Here is a 22,595-nt window from a genome sequence, read left to right on the forward strand (position 1 = left end):
GCCAATCTATTGTCAACTAACAGATCTTTTGCCAATTGGGAGGCAAAGCACTTAGTGTGATTTAGGGTTACACAGGTGGCCCTAGTTACACCCTGTGGGGTATGAAAAAAATTAAAAATGAAGAAGCAAAAATATAACAAATTAATACACATAGGAAGGAGTATCATGAGGAAGAGACAGCAAGGAAGTCTGTGTGTGTGAATGTTGTGGGAGAGAACCAGAATGCATTGCATATTATGTGTCATGTATTATACATCATACACCATACATCAATCATATATTATAGATCACATATTATGTATCATGTATTTATTATATATCATATATCATATGAAACTTCCATGGAGCAACACATATTAATAAAAGAGTCTCCAACAGTAAACAAGAAACTAGTAGCTGTAAGGAAAATTGGTAACTGGAGCAGGAAACACTTTTATGCTATGATTTTATTATGTATTTTATATTATGATTTTAACTCCATGTGTTTGTTCTTCCTGCAGTGTACAGCAGACTAGCAGGCCTGTGACATTAGAGGCACTCCTTCCTCTGCCTCTCATCGTGGGCTGGGATACAAATTCCGGGGATCCAAACTCACGCAGTCACAGCTAGAGCTTTACATGTTGAATCATTTCCCTAGCCCTATATTTGTTTGAAACACATTTTCATATAGATCTATTTAGACACACACACACACACACACACACACACACACACACACACATGCACATATATGTTGGATATTATTTTATTTACATTTCAAATGTTATCCTCTTTCCTGGTTTCCCCTTCGTGAAACCCTCAATCCCATCTCCTCTCCCCCTGCTTCTATGAGGGTGCTCCCTCACACACCCATCCACCTACTCCGGCCTCCCCACCCTGACGTTCCTCTACAATGGGTCATCGTGCAGGACCAAGGGCTTCTCTTCCCATTGATGTCCAGTAAAGCCATCCTCTGTTACATATGCAGCTGGAGCCATGGGCCCATCCATGTGTACTCTTTGGATGGCAGTTTAGTCCCTGGAAAGCTCTAGTTGATTGATATTGTTCTTCCTGTGGGGTTACAAACTCCTTTGGCTCCGTCAGTCCTTTCTCTAACTCCTCCATTAGCAACCCCATTCTCAGTTCAGTGGTTGGCTGCAAGTATCTGTCTCTGTATTTGTTAGGCTCTTTCTTTTTTTTAAAGATTTATAATCAATATTTATTTATTTTTAAAGATTTCTTTAAAATTTTTTTCTTACAACTTTATTTAAAAAAAACCCAGATATACATGTACAGATTTTTAAAGGCATTTTGGCATAAAACTATATGAATATATTTTTGTCAGTACTAGATGTTTTTAGTTTTGTCAGTACTCGATTTTAAAGGTTTGATAGTGTGCATTGCAATCTTACTAGTTACAAAAAGCATGAAGTACATGTAAAGCAAAACATAACATGGAAATAGTCAAAGTTTTCTTGGTGTGTATAGATTAAACATAATGATTTTTAAATACCAAAAATTGTGTCAGGCTCTTTCAATAGTGACATTTTCTAAATATGGGACCTGGTTAGAATGTGGGTTCATGGAATTACATCTGATGGGTATAGAGGAGGTCCACATAAGCTTTCAGAGCTGGGGGAACCAAATAACTTTCATTAGTATATGGTGTCTACTCAATTCTTTGGAGGGTAAAGGTATATCACACTAGGCAAGCAAAAGCATAAATCATCTCTCGACATCTGCCATATACTGATTTATTCAGACAATGGTTTGAATAAAGGCAGAATGGAATGTAATGTGTACAAAAATGGTGACAAGTAGTTGAAAGAAATTTAACATCCTTCAAGAGTGTAGCGGGGATAGATACCTTATCAGGATGGTGCTGTGGGTCCTACTTCAGCATAGCCACAGAATTCTAGGGTGCCTATACAATACTTTCAGTAACAATGAAATGAAAAGTATCAAGGTTGGGAAGCTGCATAAGAGAGAAAGTAAAATGCATCAGGAGGAAAATGAATGTTGTTTAGACTGAATCTTAGACAAAAGAGAAAAGGGTGGCTCAGAAAAGACACTGTGCGCTTAGTAACTAGAGAGTCATAGGTATATTTAAATTTTCTACATGTGCTGTTTTTTTCTATTTCTAGAATAACAAGGAAGTCCTTGGAAATACAGCACCGCTGCTCTCTGTGCATCCTATGTGGGCAGTAGCAGAGGAGGCTGGCCCTGTGGCCATGGGAGAGAAGGGCCACCTGAGCCGGGTGCTGTTGGAATGCAGTCTCAGTGACAAGCTGTGTGGTAAATACAGACAACACATCTACCTATAACCTAATGCCAGAACAATGGAGACTGAGTATTGGATGGCTCTAGAGGAGGAGGGCTGGGTTTTTTTTTTTCTCTCTCTTTCTAGTGGAATAGGGGCTAGAAGGCATCAGTTTTACAGGGTGAGGGATACATGCCCATCAGAGATAACAAAAAATTATCCTTGATGGTCTAAACCACAAGGCTAGTTTCTGGTTAAGGTTGGTCTCCGTGGGACTCCATTGAAGGGAATAAAGGGAAACAAAGAGCATTGAGTCATGCTGGGTAGGGAAAACTGTGGCAGACTTTTTACTTCTGTTCTTGTTTCTGGCTTACACAGTTGTCCGAGCACAACAGTATGAAGTCATCATTGTTCCGGCTCTCCTGGTTGGTGGCTTCCTCATTCTTCTTGCAATCATCCTGTGGCTTTTTATCAGAGGACAGAGATCTCACAGGCAGCGACCTGGACCACAAGGTAAGTCTCAAACTCTAGGGCTAGGTATGGGCTCAGGGAAGATTGATTTTAAGAACATCCTATACCAGGTTTTCAATAGGCCCAACCAATGATCAGATCTTACAAATTATAAATCCAATCTGTTCAACATCTCTCACTCCCAATGATTTTCTCTATACCTGATCCCAACTCTATAGTGATCTAGTTCTTCCTTGACAACCCCAAATAATTCATGAATGTCTTGATTGGCCTTTCAGCTCATATATTTTAAAACCCTCCATTAACTCATTGTGTTCCACAGAAGAGAAAATAGTAAGGTTCTTTCCATGTTCCTATATAAACTGACCTCTCTGGCCCTCACTCCCACATCTGTCCAGCCATCCCACTTAGCTACATCTGCATTGCCTTCCTTACTGCTCCTTAAACACCCTAAGTGTATCCTTCTCTTGGTGCCTTCATATATCCTGTTCCATGTGCTACATCATGGTTTGCTCTGTAATTGCATCTAGGCATTTATTAAATGTTACCCTATCTGAAAGGCCTGTTTTTTTGGCATCTATGGGTAAAATAGTATCTCCATTTGCTATTTCTCCTCCTTATACGGTGCCTCATTCCATCTTAATGCTATAGACCCTGTGACTGAAAACTAATCTCAGGCAGATCTGAACTATGTCTATCCTCAAATCAGACAGCAAATATGGTGATATTAACTGAACAGATCAATTGGCTAACAAATTATTAAAAATTTCACAAGGAAAATTTCTTATCCAATTGTAATAGTAGGTGTGGATAGGGAGAGATAGTCTCAGAAGACCTTTTGACTAAGATTCATAAAAATATAAAATTATTCCATATTTGAGGGAAACCTAAAGAAAAAAAACTACAACTTATGGCTGTGTATGCATATTTATATTCCTTTAATTCTTGAAGTCATATGGCTGATTTAAAGGCTATCCCTGCTGGTAGCCACTGCCATGTTTTGGTACCTGTGGTGTGGATTTCTTTTTAGAACTGTCCTGTCTCAGTGTAATATCCAAGGGGAATGCTGAAGATAATCCTGAGGTTTATAAAAAAGAAACATGACCACTTTCAAGGGCTTCACCTTGAGTTTTATACAAGGAATGAAATTATTATGGCCATTGTAGAAGGTCAGTGTTGGTATTCATTCACTGAGAAACATCAGAAGATGTCTTTGTGTAGGTCATAGAGAAATTTACTTGGCCAGTGTATTCAATCTGCTTTTCTGGTGTCCCCAGGGCAGGGGGCAGGTGATGGATATTTTCTCTTTGTTTTAGGCACTACTTCTGTATCCAAATCTAAGGGCCAAATCCAGGAGTCAGCAGGACATGGAAAAAATGTGCTTGTGCCTCTTCAGGAGACCTCAGTGGAGAGATTTCTACAAGCAGTCACACCTCCCCTGGCTAAGCTGCAGGTGCCCAGGAAACAACTCTTGGAGGTTCTGGAGCAGATCCACAGTGGTAGTTGTGGGACTCTCTATCATGCAACAGTGACCACCGGGGATCACGCAAGGCCAAAAAGTGTTGTCCTCAAGACATTAGAAGGTGAAGTAGAAATAAATTTCTCTCCCCCTTTTACTTCCTTGCTGTGAGCCCATACCTGTAAATATTAACTGAGACTGGAAACATTAAGATGCCTATTAGTACATAGCTTATAATTGTGTATAAGGGAAACATAATGCAAGGTTTTCTTTTTCCTGGATCTTTGGATCTGTAGCCCACCCTTGCCTACTGAAGCCCATAAAGTAGACATTTCTATAGTAGATGCTACTTGACCTAGAATTATGATATTGTTTTTTATTTTCCTTTACTGTTTTACTTTTATTTATTATTAAATAAATACCCCTTTAAAATTAATTACTTTATTATTGTGTGTTTGCATGACACATATGTGTGAGTGCAGGTGTGTGCCATATGAGGTCAGAGGTGAATGTTCAGGTGTTGCTTCTTTTTTCATTGTGACTGAAAACCAACCAGGCTTGCACTCACCTGCTCTAAGTGTCTTTTGGCCCTTATACCCTTTTTTGATATTGTTTCTTTCCCTTCCTTCCCTTTCTCTCCCCCTCTCTTTCTCAACTAGCATGGATGCATAGAACATAAAACAAGGAAATATAATAAAAAATGTTGATCAAAATTCCCAGATGGTGATGTTTCAATATGAACAAAACACCATTTATTCAAAGAGGCGAAAACCTGTCCAGTTCTACAACCCCGACTCTGTTATTTCTCTTAAGGGATGGGAGACTGAGCATCATTCTCTTCTAGATGGTCCCTCCTATTGTCCCCTCCATGAATGAACTTCTTCCACTGTTTGAAAGTCACCATCTGCAAGTGTCTTTTGCTCCTTACCTCCTACTGATCAGCAGTACTTCACTGATCCCCCCACTCTTCTGTTTTTTACAGACCCAGCTGGACTCCAGGAGGTCCAGGATTTTATAGGGCGAATCCAATTCTATCAGTACCTGGGGAAACATAAGAACCTGGTCCAACTGGAAGGCTGCTGTACAGAGAGGCTGCCACTCTACATGATGCTGGAGGAAGTGGTCCCAGGGGACCTGCTCAGCTTTCTTTGGACCTGTCGCAGAGTGAGTAATAGGGAAGCTACATTAGTAAGAGAAAACTTCTACTGTTTCACATGTCAATTGACACCACAAATGTCAAAATATGCAGCCATTATAAGGGTGAAAACAATTATCACTTTTAAATGGTACTGTGGCAATGCAAGTGTGAAACATTTATTGCAGAGCTAGAGGCTGTGGATGTGGCTCAGTTGGTAGAATGCTTGTCTAGCACGAAGCCCGGGAGTCTGATCCCTAGCACAGGATAAAACAGTGAGTGGTGTGGTATATACCTGCAGTTCAGGCACTGGGGAGGATCCTGAGTTCAAGGTCATTTTCAACTATACATCTGTTTTGAGGCCAGCCTCATCTCCATGAGACCCAGACTAAAGAATAAAAATACCATATTTGTTCTGTGCACCACTAGCTACAAGTCACATGTGACTATGAAACACTGACTAGAGGCAGGAGAAACAGAACATGAACATTTCGTTTTGTGTAATTTTACAGCAACCTGTGTGGCTGGTCACTATATTGTTAGGCACTGTATGTTTAAAGACTCGTTCCTGAGTCCACCACCTAACTTTGTGATGTTGGCAAGTTTTGATTTTGTTTTTTTGCTATTATTTGAGACCGGCTTCTTCTGTGAAGCTTTGGCTATCCTGGAAGTTGCTATGTAGACCAGATTGGTATTGAATTCACAGATATCTGACTGTCTCTGCCTCCCAAATGCTGGGATTAGAAGCATGTGCCATCATGCCTGGCCAGGAAAATAAAGTTTGATCCTGAGTTTTACACATAAATTGTAATAAAACATCAGAGGCATTAGATATGTAAAACATAACAGCCATTGGTACTTAGTAAGCAACCAAGGAGATATATATATATATATATATATATATATATATATATATATATATATATATATATGGATATAACAATATCCTTAGTTTTCTACACATTTCCCCTGAAGATCTAAAGAAGCCAGTACCCCTGGTTTCTTACTTCCTTATGAGCCAGCTCAAGATTAATTGAACCCTAACATAGGCTGATCCTCTCACAACTGTAGGTGGGTAGAAAGGTGCCTGTTGACTGAAGCCTTTGCCCTGTGCTGTGAATAAGGAGTGAAGACCCCTTCAGTTTACACCTGGAGAGAGTTTATCCATCTGCCACTAGTTCTGTGCTCCCACCAACAAGCAACTCCCCACACCCCAGAGCCACCATCTTCTCCATTTCAGACCCTTTGCATCTGTTTTTCTTATCAAACCAGGCTTCTCTTCGTGTAGCTTATGTCCACATATCCTTCATCCTCCTATCTTCCTCCATCCTTGTGGTACCTCTCTTCTTCCTCTGAACATCTCGTGGTCTGGTGGGTGCTGCGCATCATGTCTTGAAGGCGGGCGGCAGCTATCAGGCTCAGATGAGAACCTGGACATAGTGATGTTTCCCCATTTCTTTTTGTGTGTGATTTGGGATTTTTCTTTTAAAAAGTTATATGTATTTTTTCACACTTGAATACCAAGTTTTTAACAGGGAAACCGGCATATGCAGGCATTCCCTATGGCTACATTGGTCATGTGCATTTCTGTACACACAGCTCCCGATAAACTGCCTGTGTGATTAGTGAAGAGCATCATTCATGCTTGTTTTTCCTGCCTGCTGTTCAACTGCTTTCTTTACACTTGTGCAGTTCAGCAAACTTCATGCCTCTGCATATATGAACATATCTAATTGTTTGTCTCTAACTTAAACCCTCCTCGGGGTAGAGAATGATGGCTCAGCAACTAAGAGTGCCTCTTGGTCTTACAGAGGACCAGGGTTTAGTTCCTAGAACCTACACGAAGGCTCACAGTGATCTTTAACTCTAGTTCCTCATGATCAGATGCCATTTTTTTCTTTTTTTTTTTGCCTCCAGTAGCACCAGAAATACATGAGGTGCACATACATACATGCAGAACAACATCCACTCTCATAAAAGAAACATAAATATGTCTTGATTTTTTTGTAGCCCACCCTCCCCCCCCCCCGTGTGTGTGTGTGTGTGTGTGTGTGTGTGTATGTGTTAGACAAAGAAAGAGACAGAGAGAACAGTCCGATACAGATACAGAGACAAAGAAATAGAAGCATATGGAAGACAAAGGACAACTTGTTGGGAGTCATTTCTGTGCCTCTACCATGTGAATTCTGGGTTGCCTTGGTGACGAGCAACCTGAGTCTCTGAGCCATCTCTGCAGGCAGGTCTCCTTGACTTCTAATTCCTGTATTTTTATGTTGTCCTTAGCTTTGATATCTGCATTTCAGAGTTTCTCTTCCACAATTAAAAACAATAGGATTGTTATTTTTTTACAACATCTTTTCTCTTTAGGATGTGATGACCATGGATGGCCTGCTCTATGACCTCACAGAAAAACAAATTTATCACATTGGAAAGCAGGTCCTTTCAGCCCTGGTAAGAGCCCCATGAATTGAAACTGATGGTGGGATTTTCTGACCAGCCTAGTAGTTAGGCTAAGTTTCCCACACTGATAATTCTGAATGGAAGGTGTATTATAAAGATAGACAAAGCTAGGTGAAGACTCTTCATCAACAGTTTGTTTTTCCGCCCCTTATTTATAAAATTATTTAGGCAATGCTGTGCACTATAGAGGCCTACTCAGGATTGGTAGGACTGTGAACATTTACTTTAGCTTAAATTTTAAAGGCAAATTTGGTATTTGAGCCAACATAGACAGATGTAAAGCAGGGCACCAGGAAAAGCAGATGGAGGAGATGTCGAGGGAGGAAATAAATATGTGGAAGGACAGAGATGCAGACTCATACCCAAAGAACAGAACAAGCGAGATGAGATTGTGTGGGGTGGGAGACTTGCTGTGGCAGGAGATGCGATATAAAATATATGTATTCTGTAAACTTTGAAAATAAGGAGCAAGGGTAAGAGAAAATAGCAAAGTGCCGACTGATCTTTTATTTTTAACGCAACTTAAAGAGGTTTGAAGAGTTCAGGGTTTCAGAGAAAAAGAAAACAGAATTACTCAGGAAGTTTTTATAATTACGCCTGTGAAATTAATTGGGCATATTTCTGAGGGATTTTATTTTAAAATAGAAAGAGCAATGCTCTGTGAAGCTACGATGTTAGGCTCTATTGTGTTGTGCTACCACAATAAGTGAAAAGGATGAGGGTCCAAAGGGATTCTTTTTGTATGTGTGGTGGTGGTACTGGGAATTGAACACGTGGCCTCTCGCTCGGGAAGAGCTGCATGCATGCAGGTATCTAAATGGACGTAGGAAAACAGAGTACAAAGCAGTGATGGTTCTGGTTGGAGCTCCCCCGGGGTGAGGAGAAAACACATTTCACATGGCAGTTACCTATACTCTTGGAGCGTGTTGTCACAGCGTTGCTAAGCTGTGAGCTCCGGCCTACCTCACCTCTGGAATTGTAAGTGCAGAGGTGTTTCCAGGGGTGTCTGATCAAACAGATGTACCCATCAGGCACTGTGTCACCTGTTATAAGCCAGGATTTTTGTTGCTTCCCTCAATGAGCTTAAGTTTAATTCTTCTCACTGTAATATAATTTCCGTACACATACCTTATTTCTGCTCACCATATTTAGTTTCTTTGTTCAAAAAAATTTTTTTTCAAGGGATAGAAAACTGCTAGTCCTGGTCTCTTTCTTCACCAGTGATTGGAAATCATCAAGTTAACTTTCTAAATTTCCTTGTTCTGTGTCTGGTAGTCAGAGCCCCAGATCTTGGGCTCTTTAGTCATGCAAAGGTTTCCCTCTTTTTCCTCTTCATGCCAGAGGAGCTGATGTAGCACTTGTCACCAGCCACTTGATCTTCACTTGCTTTTCTAACCACACAAGAATCCTTTGATCCCTTATAATGCAAGCCACTACCTCTCTCCCCCTCAAAGGTGACTTAGCAAATCTGTGCTAACATTAGAAGTCTATACCCTGGCTTAAGGATTATTAAGACTGGTAGGGTCTGTACTACTTCCTGAGTAAAGAAACCAGATATGGGTACAATTACCTGATGAGTGTATGGCCTTCTGTGTTCCTTTGGATTTGCCTTAAAGATACTTCAAACCATTATGCTTAATCTTTACACACCAAGAAAACTTTGACTAATTCCAGGTTACATCTTGTCTTACATGTAGTTTATGCTCATTGTAACTAGTAAGATCTTAATGCACACTATCAAACCTTTAAAAAAACCAAGTACTGACAAAATGTATTTGTATACTTTTATGCAAAAATGCATTCATATACTTTTATGCAAAATGCTAAAAATCTGTATATCTATCTTTGTTTTTTAAAATAAAGTTGTTCAATTAAAAAAGTTAAACACGAAAAGCAAAAAATATATCAATAAATCTCTGTAATATTTTCTAAAAAAAGATACTTCATCTAGCTGTAAGGACAGAATGATATGGTGTGAATGTTTGTATACATTTATGATATGGCATTCAGCTTTACTGTACATCCTACTCTCTGTTCCAGAATATACTTGAGTACCGTCTGAAGGAAAAACACAATCAGGAGAGGAGGGATGGGTTGACCACAGAATATGTACATATGCTGTCAGATTCCAGTGATAGGGCTAGGCATGTGACTCAGAAAGGAGTGCTCACTTAGCATGCATGAAACACCACTAGCACTAGGCCATTGAGATTATTCACTGAGTTTGGGGATTCTAAACTTTAGGTGAATAGCTCCAACCTCTGTTTTGGAAAACAATCTCACTGATTAATGTAAGTACAGGGGAGCATTGAAGACCTTTGTCATTCTAAGGCCACCCAGAGCTGTTTTATCTGTGAACCTTAACCTTGAGAAGGCTGATTACCTTTGATTGTGTGCTGATAGGAGTTCCTGCAGGAGAAGCATCTATTTCATGGGGATGTGGCTGCCAGGAACATCCTGATCCAAAGTGACCTGACTCCCAAACTTTGTCATCTGGGCTTGGCTTATGAAGTTCATGCCCATGGGGCCATCTCCTCTGCTCGCTCCAGAGCCATTCCTCTCAAGTGGCTTGCTCCAGAACGGCTTCTCCTGAGACCTGCAAGCATCAGAGGAGATATGTATGCTATTTCTGCTCTTTTGTCCCCTCTCTTTGTGACCTGGCCTTTTCCCCTGAATATGAGTGTGCAATTATTTCTGCACAAGAGTCAGACATACTTTTAAGCAAAAATGTTTGTCAACTGCCTTCGATCTGTTTTTTAAAAAATGCTTTTCCCAGTAGTTCTTATGATTAGCACTTTCACTTGGAAGGGAAAAAATGAAAATATTATTCATATCCATATAAGAGGACTTTCCTTAGTAGGCTTGCTTTAAGCTTTAGGGTACATGCCTACTAAGAGCCAGGAAATGAAGAATTGGAAGTTAAATATTTACACGTGTTTTAAGTCACCTCTTTAAAATATTTACATATTATGTGCATGTGCCTGTATGAGTTTATGAGGAGCATGTATGTACAAGGGCTCATATTGGTTGGGAGAGTATCACATCCCCATGACCACAGTTACAGGAGGCTGTAAGCCAATATTTATGTGCTAGCAACTGAACCTAGGTCTTCTGCAAGAATAGCAAGTGCACTTGACCACTGAGCTGTCTCTCCACTCCCAGCTCACATTACATGAAAACTTCTGTTTATTTGTTTATCAGACTTTTGAAGAGAAAAATCTATATCTTATGATGGGTCTTGACCATGTATGTATAGCACATAAGCCACAGTCCTTCTGCCTTTACCTCCCAAATGCAGGATTTACATGTGGTTGCCACCATGCCCAGATATAAATCATGTTTCTTGTCTGAATAGCAGCTATAGACTAATGGCTGGATGCCCCTTTGAGATGGTTCTTAGTGCAAAAAGGGACCAAAAAATATTTGTGGAAAATGTGAGACTTTTAGTGTTTCTCCCTACATTTAGTTATGTTTTTGTTTTTCAAGACAGGATTTTTTTTGTGTAGTCTTGAATGTGCTATAACTATCTCTGGAAACTAGACTAGCCTTGAAATCACAGAGATTCATCTTCCTCTGTCTCCTGACTGCTGGAATTAAAGACGTGCTCCATCACTGCCTGGGTCCCCCTTGTTTTTTTTTTTTTGCTTAATTTTTTATTTATTTGGGATGGAGGGGTGGAGTTGAGACAGGGTCTTTCTATATATCCCTGGCTATCCTAAAGCTTGTTATGAAGAAATCTCTAACTTTGAGCTCACAGGAATCTGTCTGACTCTGTATCCCACGTGCTGCAATTAACAGCATGCACCACAACATTCAGCTCAATCTTGTTTTGAAAGACAGAGGCTCCCTGTGTAGCTAGACTGCACGAAAACTGTTGACTCTGTTTCTTCAGCCTCTCAAGTGTTAGTATTAAAGAGAATGAAGAGTTCAAAATGAAATGTTCACACTTGTTCTAAGCCACATCTTTAAAATTATTTACTTAATATGTGCACGTGCCTGTATGAGTTTATGAGGAGCATGTATGGACAAGAAAGAGCTCATGTTGGGTGAAAGAGAATGTCGCATCCCTATGACACGATTCCATCATATTTTTTTTTTTTACCAACATACTCTTACAGACAAGTTTTAAAACATTCAATGTATTTTTTAAAGATATATCTTAAGCAAACATTTAAATAGCATCTATAACATTTTGTGATTACACAATACAACTATAATCACATATACAGTTAGTATAAACAGGAAACTGAAATTGTCCTTCAGAAATCATATACCTCAGCTGTTTGAAGATGTATACAAATTCGGGCCCCGTACCCTACTTGGAGTTTGTATCACAGAAGTCATTGGGTATTTAAACTTCAATATTAGGAGTAAGTTATGATGCTTCTACTGATAATGTCACTGACACCCACTTTTCAACAGATCGCAGGTATTTCACCAGCAAAATGTCACTTATTCAATGGTGGTATTAGAAGTGAAGTATACACCTCTCAAGTCAAACTGGTTGGCCAAATTCCCTGTCCAAATATCTAAAGTTTATTTTATTAATATTTGCCTAGGTTTGAGTAAATAGATTTCCTGTGGTGAAATTAAGAATCTCTGTTTGGTTTGCATTGAGTTAAGGCTAGAGTTTGGTCACAGAGGGAAGGAAAAGGTGTAAAAGATAAAAAGGGCTCTGTTTTAGTGAGTGCACACTCACATATGCTAATACAAGAGCAAACATGTTGTAAAGAAGGGACGTAGATACAGTTCTTGAAGAGACTGGATTTTGAAGGATGTATGTAGACAGAAATGTCTTCTCATAACTCTTAAACAATTCAGCTCTCCTTGACTTCTTTGTCTTCTTTCTGGTGTTAACTTAAGCTCTGTTGAGAAAAGACAGAGGTGGAAATTAAGCGGGCAACTATTTTACTCTTTTACAGTTGGTCTTTTGGGATCCTGCTTTATGAGATGGTGACTCTAGGTAAGAATGACCTCTTTGTGAATAGGCAAGCTTGCTTTATGGAAAGTGGGTGTTGTAACACTTGAGAAAGTGTTCTGAGGACAGGATCAACAATTGCACTGTGCTGACATGGATTCTGAGCCTCATTCCTCTAAAGTCTACTAAAATGATGATTCCTTTTCTTCTGTCTCCCTTTACCAGATTTCCTTAACTTTCTTTAGCTCTCCTTTTCTTCCTCTCTTTCCCAAAAAACCATACCAACTCTGTATAGTTTTCAAACCCAGAGGACAATTCCCATAGCAATATCATATACACGTAGAGCTGTTTTCTACAATTCAGAAACTGTGGCTTCTTTTGTATTACAGAGAGTGGAATGCAGGTCTTATTTCCTAACTTGCCTCATTTTGTTACTTTGATTAAAATTCAGGATCTCCTAACATTACCCCTCTTCTCTAAAACACCTTTTCTGCATGTTCATACAATCTGTAGGAGCAACTCTATTGTACTTAGTTTCCTCATGGTCATGATTTAAAGGCTATTTCTCAGGCCAAAGGAGACTAGTGTTATTTTCATTTCATATTTAGAAACTCTCTGTCTGTTCTCATTTTTTTCATCTTGACAGGGGCACCACCATACCCTGAAGTCCCTCCCACCAGCATCCTACAGTATCTTCAGAGAAATAAAATCATGAAGAGACCCAGCAGCTGCACACATGCGATGTAAGAGCCTCTTAAAGGCTTGAGTTTATGTGCTTCCAAATCATGTATTGCTCTCTCCTAACCACATCCTTTTTAATGTGCCTCAGAGGATCTTTAGTCGTCCTTATGTGCTAACATCTAGACATAAGTGAAGCATGAGGTAAAACAAAAGCTTCTGCTCAACAACCATATTAGTCACTTTTCTAATTGCTGTGATAAACTTACCAACAGAAACTGCTTCAGGGAAGAAAGGTTGACTTTGTTTCAGAGCTCCATTATGGTAGGGAAGTCAGAGCACATAGACAGTTTGTTCACATGCTTGTGGAACAGGAGGTATCAAACAAATGATGCAATTAGGATTACTATAACTATCAAAGGCTTCACCCTAGTGCAACAAGTACTTAAAATAGGGGCCTGTTGGGAGACAGTTCAGGCTCAAGCCATACATGTGTCATATATGTTTAGTTATTATATATGTATACATATGTATGCACATATTCACACATACAATCTTGACGCTATCACTAAGGTCTCTATTAGGAACTTATTATTATTATTATTATTATTATTATTATTATTATTATTATTATTTGCTTCCAGAAGAAGTCTTTGGACAATGTTTCTCATGTTTCTCATGTTAAAAAACCTAACATTCTGATGAGAAGATGGTTCAAACATTGGATGATTAAAAGCCCTACCCTTTATTCTCTAGAATGGAACAGTTGACTCCTACCCTTGTTACTCAATTGTACTTTGTGGTAGAAAAGGCAGTGCTCTTCTGACATTTTGTAGTTTGAAAAATCTCTAGTATTCTATTAGAAAAAGAAATCACATGGATAGGATGTTGAGAGTTGATAGAAAGGGTAGAGTCCGGTTTCTGGAAACATAATGGAAGACAGAGCAGAAAGATCAAAGAACTGAGGGTTTTATTTCATTGTTAAAGAGGAACTTCGTTCCTTTCCTTTCACAGGTACAGCATTATGAAGTGCTGTTGGCGCTGGAGTGAGGACAGCCGTCCCTTACCTGGTGAGCTGCGCCTGCGCCTAGAAGCTGCCTCTAGATCTGCCAATGACAAGGCTGTTTTGCAAGTGCCAGAGTTAGTAGTGCCTGAACTGTATGCAGATGTGGCTGGCACCAGCACAGAGAGCCGTTCCTATAGCTACAGTGTCCTTTGAAGATGGTTCCAGACAAGTGACTACATGCTTGTGGAATGAGTTTCTTCAAGAGCAGAGGGAAGGAACTTTCCATGGGCCACAAAGGGAGAAAAAGGACATCTTCCTACATCTTCCCTTGAATATTCTCCTGGTAATATGAAATGCTGCTGGATGCCGCTCTACCTCTATACACCATGTACACTTGAGCTAAGAATCATCATCAATTACATTTTGGTTTCCAGGCCCAAGGGCTGAGGTACAAGTGATGGACAGTGTCATGCCAAAGGAAGTTTGTATTATCTGCAATGATTGATAGGGAATAGGGCAAAAGGGCTGGTCCCACTCACTGCAGACTGATTTACTACTGAAACTGTCTTTTAAATCTCAGCTATTGCAGAGTGCAAATAAAGCAGGTGGGCAATGATGAGAAGCTTCTAGCTTTTAACCATGTGTTAAATATAAGAATTCATGAGAAAGAAACTTCAAGGTTACACCTTGTTTTACATGTACTTTATGCTCATTGTAACTAGTAAGATTTTAATGCATACTATCAAACCTTTAAAAAAATCAAATACTGACAAAAATGTATTCATATACTTTTATGCAAAAATGCATAAAATCTGTACATTTATCTTTGTTTTTAAAATAAAGTTGTTCAATTAAAAAAAAGAAAATTCAAGGTTCGTTTTGCTGGTAAGTGTAAGGTGGATCAATATATTCTTCAGGGATAGGTTTTATCTCTTCTATGTTGAAGGGACATAAAAGTCCTAGTCCCTTCATGAAAAGCTGAAGAGCTATAAGATATAATAGAGAGTTTTTTTTTCTTTTACTATAGATAAAAGAATCCCTTTTATTGGACTTGAAGACAGGTGGACCATGTATGATATTAAGTTTAATTAGAAACATGATTAAGAACATTGTTCATCACAGTTGCTTACTTAGTTCCTGTAAGACTAAGAAGAGTCATCCTGAAGAACCAAAGTTAGAACCGGGGATGAACGTGTATATGTAACAAACAAGAACCATGGAAGCCCAGCAACAAGACTTAGTAACCCAGGTGGATTAAGAGGTACAGAGAAGAAGACATGATCTAATAGGAATGGATGGTAGCTTTTAATTTTTAACCATCATTGAAATAATGTAAAGCAACTCATTAAATTAGTATTTATTAATGAAAAGCAGACTTTTCAGGTATATAGCTTCCAAAATCTCTACAATAAGGAGACTAAAGGAAAACAAATGGAAATAATTTTACTAGAAAAACTAAAGAACCTACATTTTCCAAAAGGAAACTCTTTATGTGTAGAAATGAGATGACTATCTACCTCACAGGGTTGGTGTGAGGGTCAATGAGAATATGTATTTGTGTAATATGTGGAATATGTTCTCAATAAATATTAGTTTTTCTTTTCTCCTATTTTCAACTCAGAACATTTCTTTCTTTCTTTTATAAAACGTTAACATATACTGTGGCCAGAAAGTGAGCCCCGACCTGTGATAGTACAGTACAGAATGTGCCTGAAAGATGGTGGTAGGGTATGAGCACCATGTAATGGAACTGTCACCAGGTTTTATTTCCATCACTGAGGACTGAACCCAGAGCCTTGCGCGCACAGGAAAATGCTCTGTGCTTGCCTTGAGCTAACGTGTTTGAATGGGGTTTTGGCTTATGACAATCTCCTATGACTTCACAACACTGTTAACTATCACAGTGAGGGCAATTCTATTTAACAAGCTGATCGGCTGTGACTTTGTAAGAACACGCTGTTACCTTGAGAAGGACAAGGACAGCTATTGTGGAAAGGATGACGGGCAGCTGGAAACTGACACCAGGGCATCAACTGAAATCTTGATGTCGTCATAATGAGTCAGCTAACGGAGGAATGTTTTTTGTTGCTGTGGGGACACGACAGTGAGTAGTCAGGATTTAAGTGGGCCAGAGAAGGAAGAAGGATGAGATCCGATTGTTGTCTCTCAGCTGCTAATTTGAACCACTTTTATAAAGTAGTCCTTATATGAATACTTAAAAACATTGAGTGTTTAAAGCTTGCTCTGCCAGACAGTGCAGTATGTGTTTAATAAACAGGAAGCTTTGAATACAGTTAGGCAGGATGTATTTATGTGTGACCACCTGCTAATTAAAACCCTATGTTAAATGTTATGAATAAAACATATGGGATAATAGAAGAGAATGCAAAATGAAGAGTCTCTGAATAGATGTCATTTAACCTGAGATCCTGTCATTCAATGACAGGAAGAATACAAAGAACTCTCCAGGTGTGGGACTCTTTGGAAATGTATGGCAACTTTGAGGTAAGAAGGACCAATGTGAGGCTGGTAAGATAGTTCATTGGATAAAGTTCTTGCCACCCAAGTTTACAGAATGAAATTTGGATATACAGAATCCATGTAAAAAGTCAGGTAATACCAGCACACCTTTGACAAAATGGGAAGTGGACACAGGGATTCCCCAGGAGGGTGACAGCTGGTTACCTGGCATACTCAGTGCAAGATGGGTGGCAAAGATGAATAGCCAAAGTTTTCCTGTGATCTCCAAATGGCACACATTTGACAGATTTGCCATACACTGAACACATACCTACTAAAATGTGCACACATAAAAACATAACCATAATCATAACTAGAAAAGGCAGTAAACAGGTGCATGACTGAATGGCTATCTACAGGGTTGTAGTACATGTGTTAAAAAGGAGGAGACACATAGTGAAAGATAGGGTGCCATGCTCTTTCTTGGGTATGTATATGTGGATACAGGCAGCCAGGAAAGCCAGAAGGTGGCGCTGGAGTCTCTGGAGCTGGAGTTTCTGTTGGTTGTGAGTTGTCTGACATAGGTGCTGAGGCCCAAACTCAGGTCCTCTGTATGTGGCTTTAACCACTGAGCAATCTTTCCAGCTCCATTTTCTTCATTTTATATGAGATAAAATAGGTTAATGAAATTATTAGTGCACATTAAGAAAACATTTTCAATCTCCCTTTAACAGTTCAGAAAATGCTTTACCACACCCAATGAAATAAGACAAACACACAGAAACATGTAGAAAACCAGAGTAGAGCCTATCTTTAATTTAGTAGATTATGTTTATTTGTATCAATGTGAGTTACAAGTTATGCTGTATTATCTAAATCATAGGGTACCCTAACGTACTCAGAGTTCCAGATGTAAATAATGCAATGGACTCTACTGCATCATGGTAATCTATGATTCTGCCTGATAACCAGTGGTGTAAGGAGGTTTGTTTCTGCATGCTGGGTATTTATCAGAAAAGCATTAACATGCTTTTTAAATGAAGCAGCAAAAGACATGGCTTGCAATCCATGAAGAAACCTAAGAGGGAATATAAAGGAAAGGCAAGCAAATGGAAATGGATGAAAATAGACCATCACACTTTGACTTTTTGTTCTTAAAATGTACCAACTTTAATATGTTCTATTAGTCTACGTGCTACCATTGCTACACAGATTCATTTCACTTAGAGACAGCTCTGACATTCTTTTCTGCAGGTATATGAAACCAACACAAATTGCTGACAGAAAATGAGAATATAAGCCTATTGCCTGTTGTGTTTCTTAGCATATGGCTAGAGAGTGTTTCTGAATATTGGAAGAGGGAAAGATTTGGTCACTTTAAATAGACAAAAAGGTGTAGATGGCAGAGGATACATAAAGGGAAGTCAAAAGAAGAGAATTCTATAACTAGAAAAAAAACCCAGTGGAGCAATTAAAATATTAGTGACTTCAAGGAAGAGCCACATTGAAAAAGGAGAGTGAAGTGGTACACATTTGTGGTGCCTGTGCTTGCAATTTGAGCACAAGAAGGTTGAATTAAGGCCAGCTTGGCTACATGAGACCCTGCCTCAACCAAAAGCCAGACACAACCATAAATGAAAGAAATTGATGAATCACCAGACAACTGAAGAAATAAAACACTTGTGTGGAAAAAATTACCAACAGATATTGTGCATTAAACCGTCAAGCCTCAATTTCCATCACAGTTGGGAAGGTCTGTTTCTTCCCTACATTGAAATAATTTCACAAGGTGCTGTGAAGTTGACCACAGTGTTGGCAAAAGCAGAAACAGTCCTTTAGTTTCACATGAGCAATATAAAAAGCATTTCTTTTCAAAAGTAAACTTTGACAATGTAATTACACCCTAATTTGGAAACTACAGCAATGCAAAAAGGAAAATGTTCACAGTATGTGTACAAGCTGGAGTTATCATAGAAAGGAGCCTCATTTGAGAAAATGACTCTATGAGACCCACTGTAAGGCATTTTCTTAACTAGTGACCAAGGCAGGAGGGTCCAGCCCATTATGGGTAGTACCATCACTGGGCTGGTAGTCTTGGGTTCTACAAAAATGTAAGCTGAGCAAGCTAAAAGAAGCAAGCCAGTAAGTTACATTCCTCCATGGACTCTGCATCAGCTCCTGCTTCCTGACCTGCTCGAGTTACAGTCCTGACTTCCTTTGGTGATGAACAGCAATGTGATAGTGTAAAATAAACCCTTTCCTCCCCAACTTGCTTCTTGGTCATGATGTTTTGTGCAGGAATAGAAACCCTGACTAAGACAGTATGACTTCGCTACTTCCTCTCTGATAAGGATAGCTGAAATTCTTACAATGCTGTTGAAGCCAATCCGAGAAACACTAGCCACATGTGATATTTAAATGCTAATTTATATTAATAAAAATTAAGGATTCCCATAAATTAGGTTTTCCCAGTCTTACTAGCTACATTTAAGAGCCCAGTAAACAAAACACTTGCCAAAATCTATGGTGGCTAACATCTCAAAAGGTTCCATTTTGGTATAATCTTGACTATAATATGAAGGGTTAGATAAATACAGTTTTATGTCTTATTTTAAAAAAAAATGTAAATTCTAGAGGGAAAGTCTGAATTCATAGGTCATGGTAGGGGACCAAGAGTATAATGGGCTGACTTAGGAAAGTCTTAAAACTGTGCATTTCACACTGCATTTAAGTAGTCTTAAATCTTGACATCTATAGTTCTGTTTAGGTAGATAGAAAGATAAACTTGGTACATGTGTGAAAAATTTGACAGAAATGTACATAGAACCAACCTAAGGCCATGGAACAAGCCTTTCTTGTTCAGTGAAAGGGATTTTGGCTGATATTTTCACAGATTCTATAAAACACTGTGCTTAAGTTTCTGCAAATTATTCTTGTAATAAACTAGGTCCTTCAAGGTTTTAAAATGAAGTTTTCCATCTGAAAAAGCGTCTCAATCCTGGGAAGGGTTGGGCACCCTAGTGGTAATTTTCTGTGATTTGTTTCTAAAGTGTTTTCCTGAATAGCAGCTTACCACCCTACTACAGGAGTGAGTAAATTTAACAACTACATAACTATTTAAAGGGCCAACCAGGGAGAACCTGCCCCAACTTTCCTTGACAGTTACTCCACTTTCTTAAACCCTATATTCTACCTACTTACTGATTTCAGGTGTTGTAGATTGTCCTGAAGCTGTTCGTATTTTAATATTAATTCCATTTTCCCAAGAAGGACTACCTAGTCACTTGCTCATGAGGTGACTTCATCTGAACCTTCTCATTTTAATTAGTAAAATTAAGGAAAGCCAGTGACTGCGCAGGGTAAGGGAAGTAGAGAGAGGTCAGGGGGCAAGGGAGGAGCGAGAGGTCCCAACATGGAGGTCCAAAAGGATCAGCTAGACCCAGGTGGGCTTAATTAGCATTAAACAGCTACAAACAGTAAGAATTCTATAGGTCTAATATCTCATACAGAAGGGCAGTTTGTATCTTTGTCTATTTGATGTAATCTTGTTGTGTAGATGGTTTGTGGATTGAGAATTGAATACATAAACCTGTATGAAAAGCTACTGGACTAGAGTTGTGTTTGTGTGGGATTTTGGGGTAGAGAAACACCCTGGGATGGAGGCGATAGGGAAGGTGGAGGAAAACCGCCAAGAGAAGAGAGTTGTGCGAACGGAGTGAGACCTGGGTGGCGGCTTGGACTGGGCGACAAAGGTGTGTGGGGCTCTGTACCAGAATAGGGCCTGCAGAGTGAGGCACGGGGCCAATAAATAGATAAACCATTTTTAATTTTTTAAAATATTTACTGCAACAGGTGTAGATACTATGTGGGTTTAAAAAAATAATTATTTAATTTATTTGAGTACAGTGTAGCTGTCTTCAGACACACAAGAAGAGGGCATTAGATCTCATTACAGATGTTATAAGCCACCATGTGGTTGCTGGGAATTGAACTCAGGACCTTTGGAAGTGCAGTCAATGCTTTTAACCACTGAGCCATCTCTCCAGCCCAGGTTTTTATCTTTATTTTTTTTTTGGGGGGGGGGGCTTTCTCCAAACACATTCTCACAACTCTGCTTTACTTTAAGGCATCCTTTGTCTGAAATGCTTGTCCATACTGCTGGACATTCACAGAACATGCTCACTAAAAAATTCAATTCTAATAGCATCCTTTGTATAATTTTAGTATCTGCCTTGTTTATAAACTTCTAACTCCACCCCCAATAAAACTACTTGCTCTTTCCACACAGAGCTGGTTTACTTCATATGTTCTTTGCTAAACCAGTTGCTCCCCTGTGCTAACATTTGCCTTATATGTTTGCTTTCTTTTTATTTTGTAGGTGCAAATGTCATGATTGCTTTATTACTAATTTCCATCTGCTCTGGCAAATAGGAAAGGCTTGTTAAAACTTGCATCGCCTAGATTTCAAAGCAGATCATATGCATGTTATTTAATTTTCTCAGCTCTTTGTTTGGCAGTTGATCACTGTGTATCTACTTAGTTAATGATCAAACAGGTTGAGAGATAATGACTTGTCTAAGGTTAGGTGGGAACAGTATTGAGACCGAACTCCCTTTCTTAGGATTACTACATAAGGCTCTTTTTCACCAATAGAATTACTCAGTGGTGCTAACAGAAAAGTGACCAGGACTTGAAAAGTGGGGACTGGGTGCAAGTTCACTGTCATTTTGTGCTCTTCAAGACCATCCCACACTGGAATGTTCCATACCTCTGCAATTTAAACTGTTGTGAACTGTGGCCTATTCCCCCAAATACATAGGATACTAACTAATAATTCTTACTGGCTCACAAGTTGTATTACACTATGAAAAACTTTCCTATTATGACTGGACTTTTCAGTTTCCTGTGCTATTTGAACATCAAATTCCCACCAGAGCTTCATTTTACTTTGTGTCTTAGTCTATGAAGCCTGGTCCAAAGGGACTCTGGTAGACTGTGTTCTAGTTGCAGCTGGACTGTATCTTTATTCACTTCCCCAGTTACAGGAAGTAGAGCCACACCCCACTTTACAATGTGCTTCGAGATCAGAAATACCCACAATAAATACAGCTTGTAAACCTTAGTTCAAAACTCTGAAAGAGGCACACCCAAACCATAGGGCAACCAGAAAGTAAAAATGGTTCACATACTTCCTTCCAAGACCATTTATGTAGCGAGAAGAAAACAAAGAAATAAAACCCTTAGCTATCTGTTCTTTGCTAAGAGAAAATGAAATATGCAGGAAAATAGACAAATCTGGCAGTTGTAGAAAGTGAGGTTACCGTGAGGTATTAAGACAAATTTTGTACAGGGATCTTAGCTTTTGTATGTATGTATTTATGTGGTTGTGAGTGTAGGTCATTGAACCAGAGAGGATACTGGGGGTTGGTTAAAGATGGAGTGGGGAGGGTAACAAGATACATTAAACAAGAAAGTGCAGCGGGAATACCTGGTGTAGAGGGTTGGAGAGGTGGATAGAGTGAGGCTCAACCAAACCAAAATACAACGCCATAATGAAATCCGGGTCTTTGTGTCTACCATCGCGCACATGTAAGCAACCCTTATTAAATTCGGGGAGTCTCCCCTCAAACCCCCCCCCCCCCCCCCACACACACACAAGGCGTAAAAGCACAGGAGGGATTATTGGTAAGGAGAAGGGATAAGAAAAGGTAACGTGGAGGCGACTAAAATTCATCATATGCGCGTATAAAATCGTCAAGGAGTTAAAAA

The 22,595-nt window shown here is 39.3% G+C and overlaps 1 protein-coding gene across 2 annotated transcripts; it reads left to right on the forward strand.

Annotated features, from left to right (window-relative positions):
- Positions 1-2,210: 2,210 nt before the first annotated feature.
- STYK1 (serine/threonine/tyrosine kinase 1) lies at positions 2,211-14,579 on the forward strand (the record flags this gene model as incomplete). Of its 2 annotated transcripts, XM_080914973.1 has the most annotated exons (9): positions 2,211-2,274; positions 2,618-2,752; positions 4,027-4,293; positions 5,152-5,333; positions 7,672-7,755; positions 10,168-10,382; positions 12,687-12,727; positions 13,329-13,425; positions 14,375-14,579. In XM_080914973.1, 9 exons carry the CDS (start codon positions 2,211-2,213, stop codon positions 14,577-14,579), a joined length of 1,290 nt encoding a protein of 429 aa, XP_080771099.1. The 2 variants fall into 2 exon arrangements, with proteins under 2 accessions (XP_080771099.1, XP_080771100.1); XM_080914974.1 differs by lacking the exon at positions 4,027-4,293.
- Between the last annotated feature and the right edge of the window lie 8,016 nt (positions 14,580-22,595).

Source organism: Micromys minutus (genome assembly GCF_963924665.1).
Source record: "Micromys minutus genome assembly, chromosome: 3".
In the NCBI taxonomy this organism is placed as follows: domain Eukaryota; kingdom Metazoa; phylum Chordata; class Mammalia; order Rodentia; family Muridae; genus Micromys; species Micromys minutus.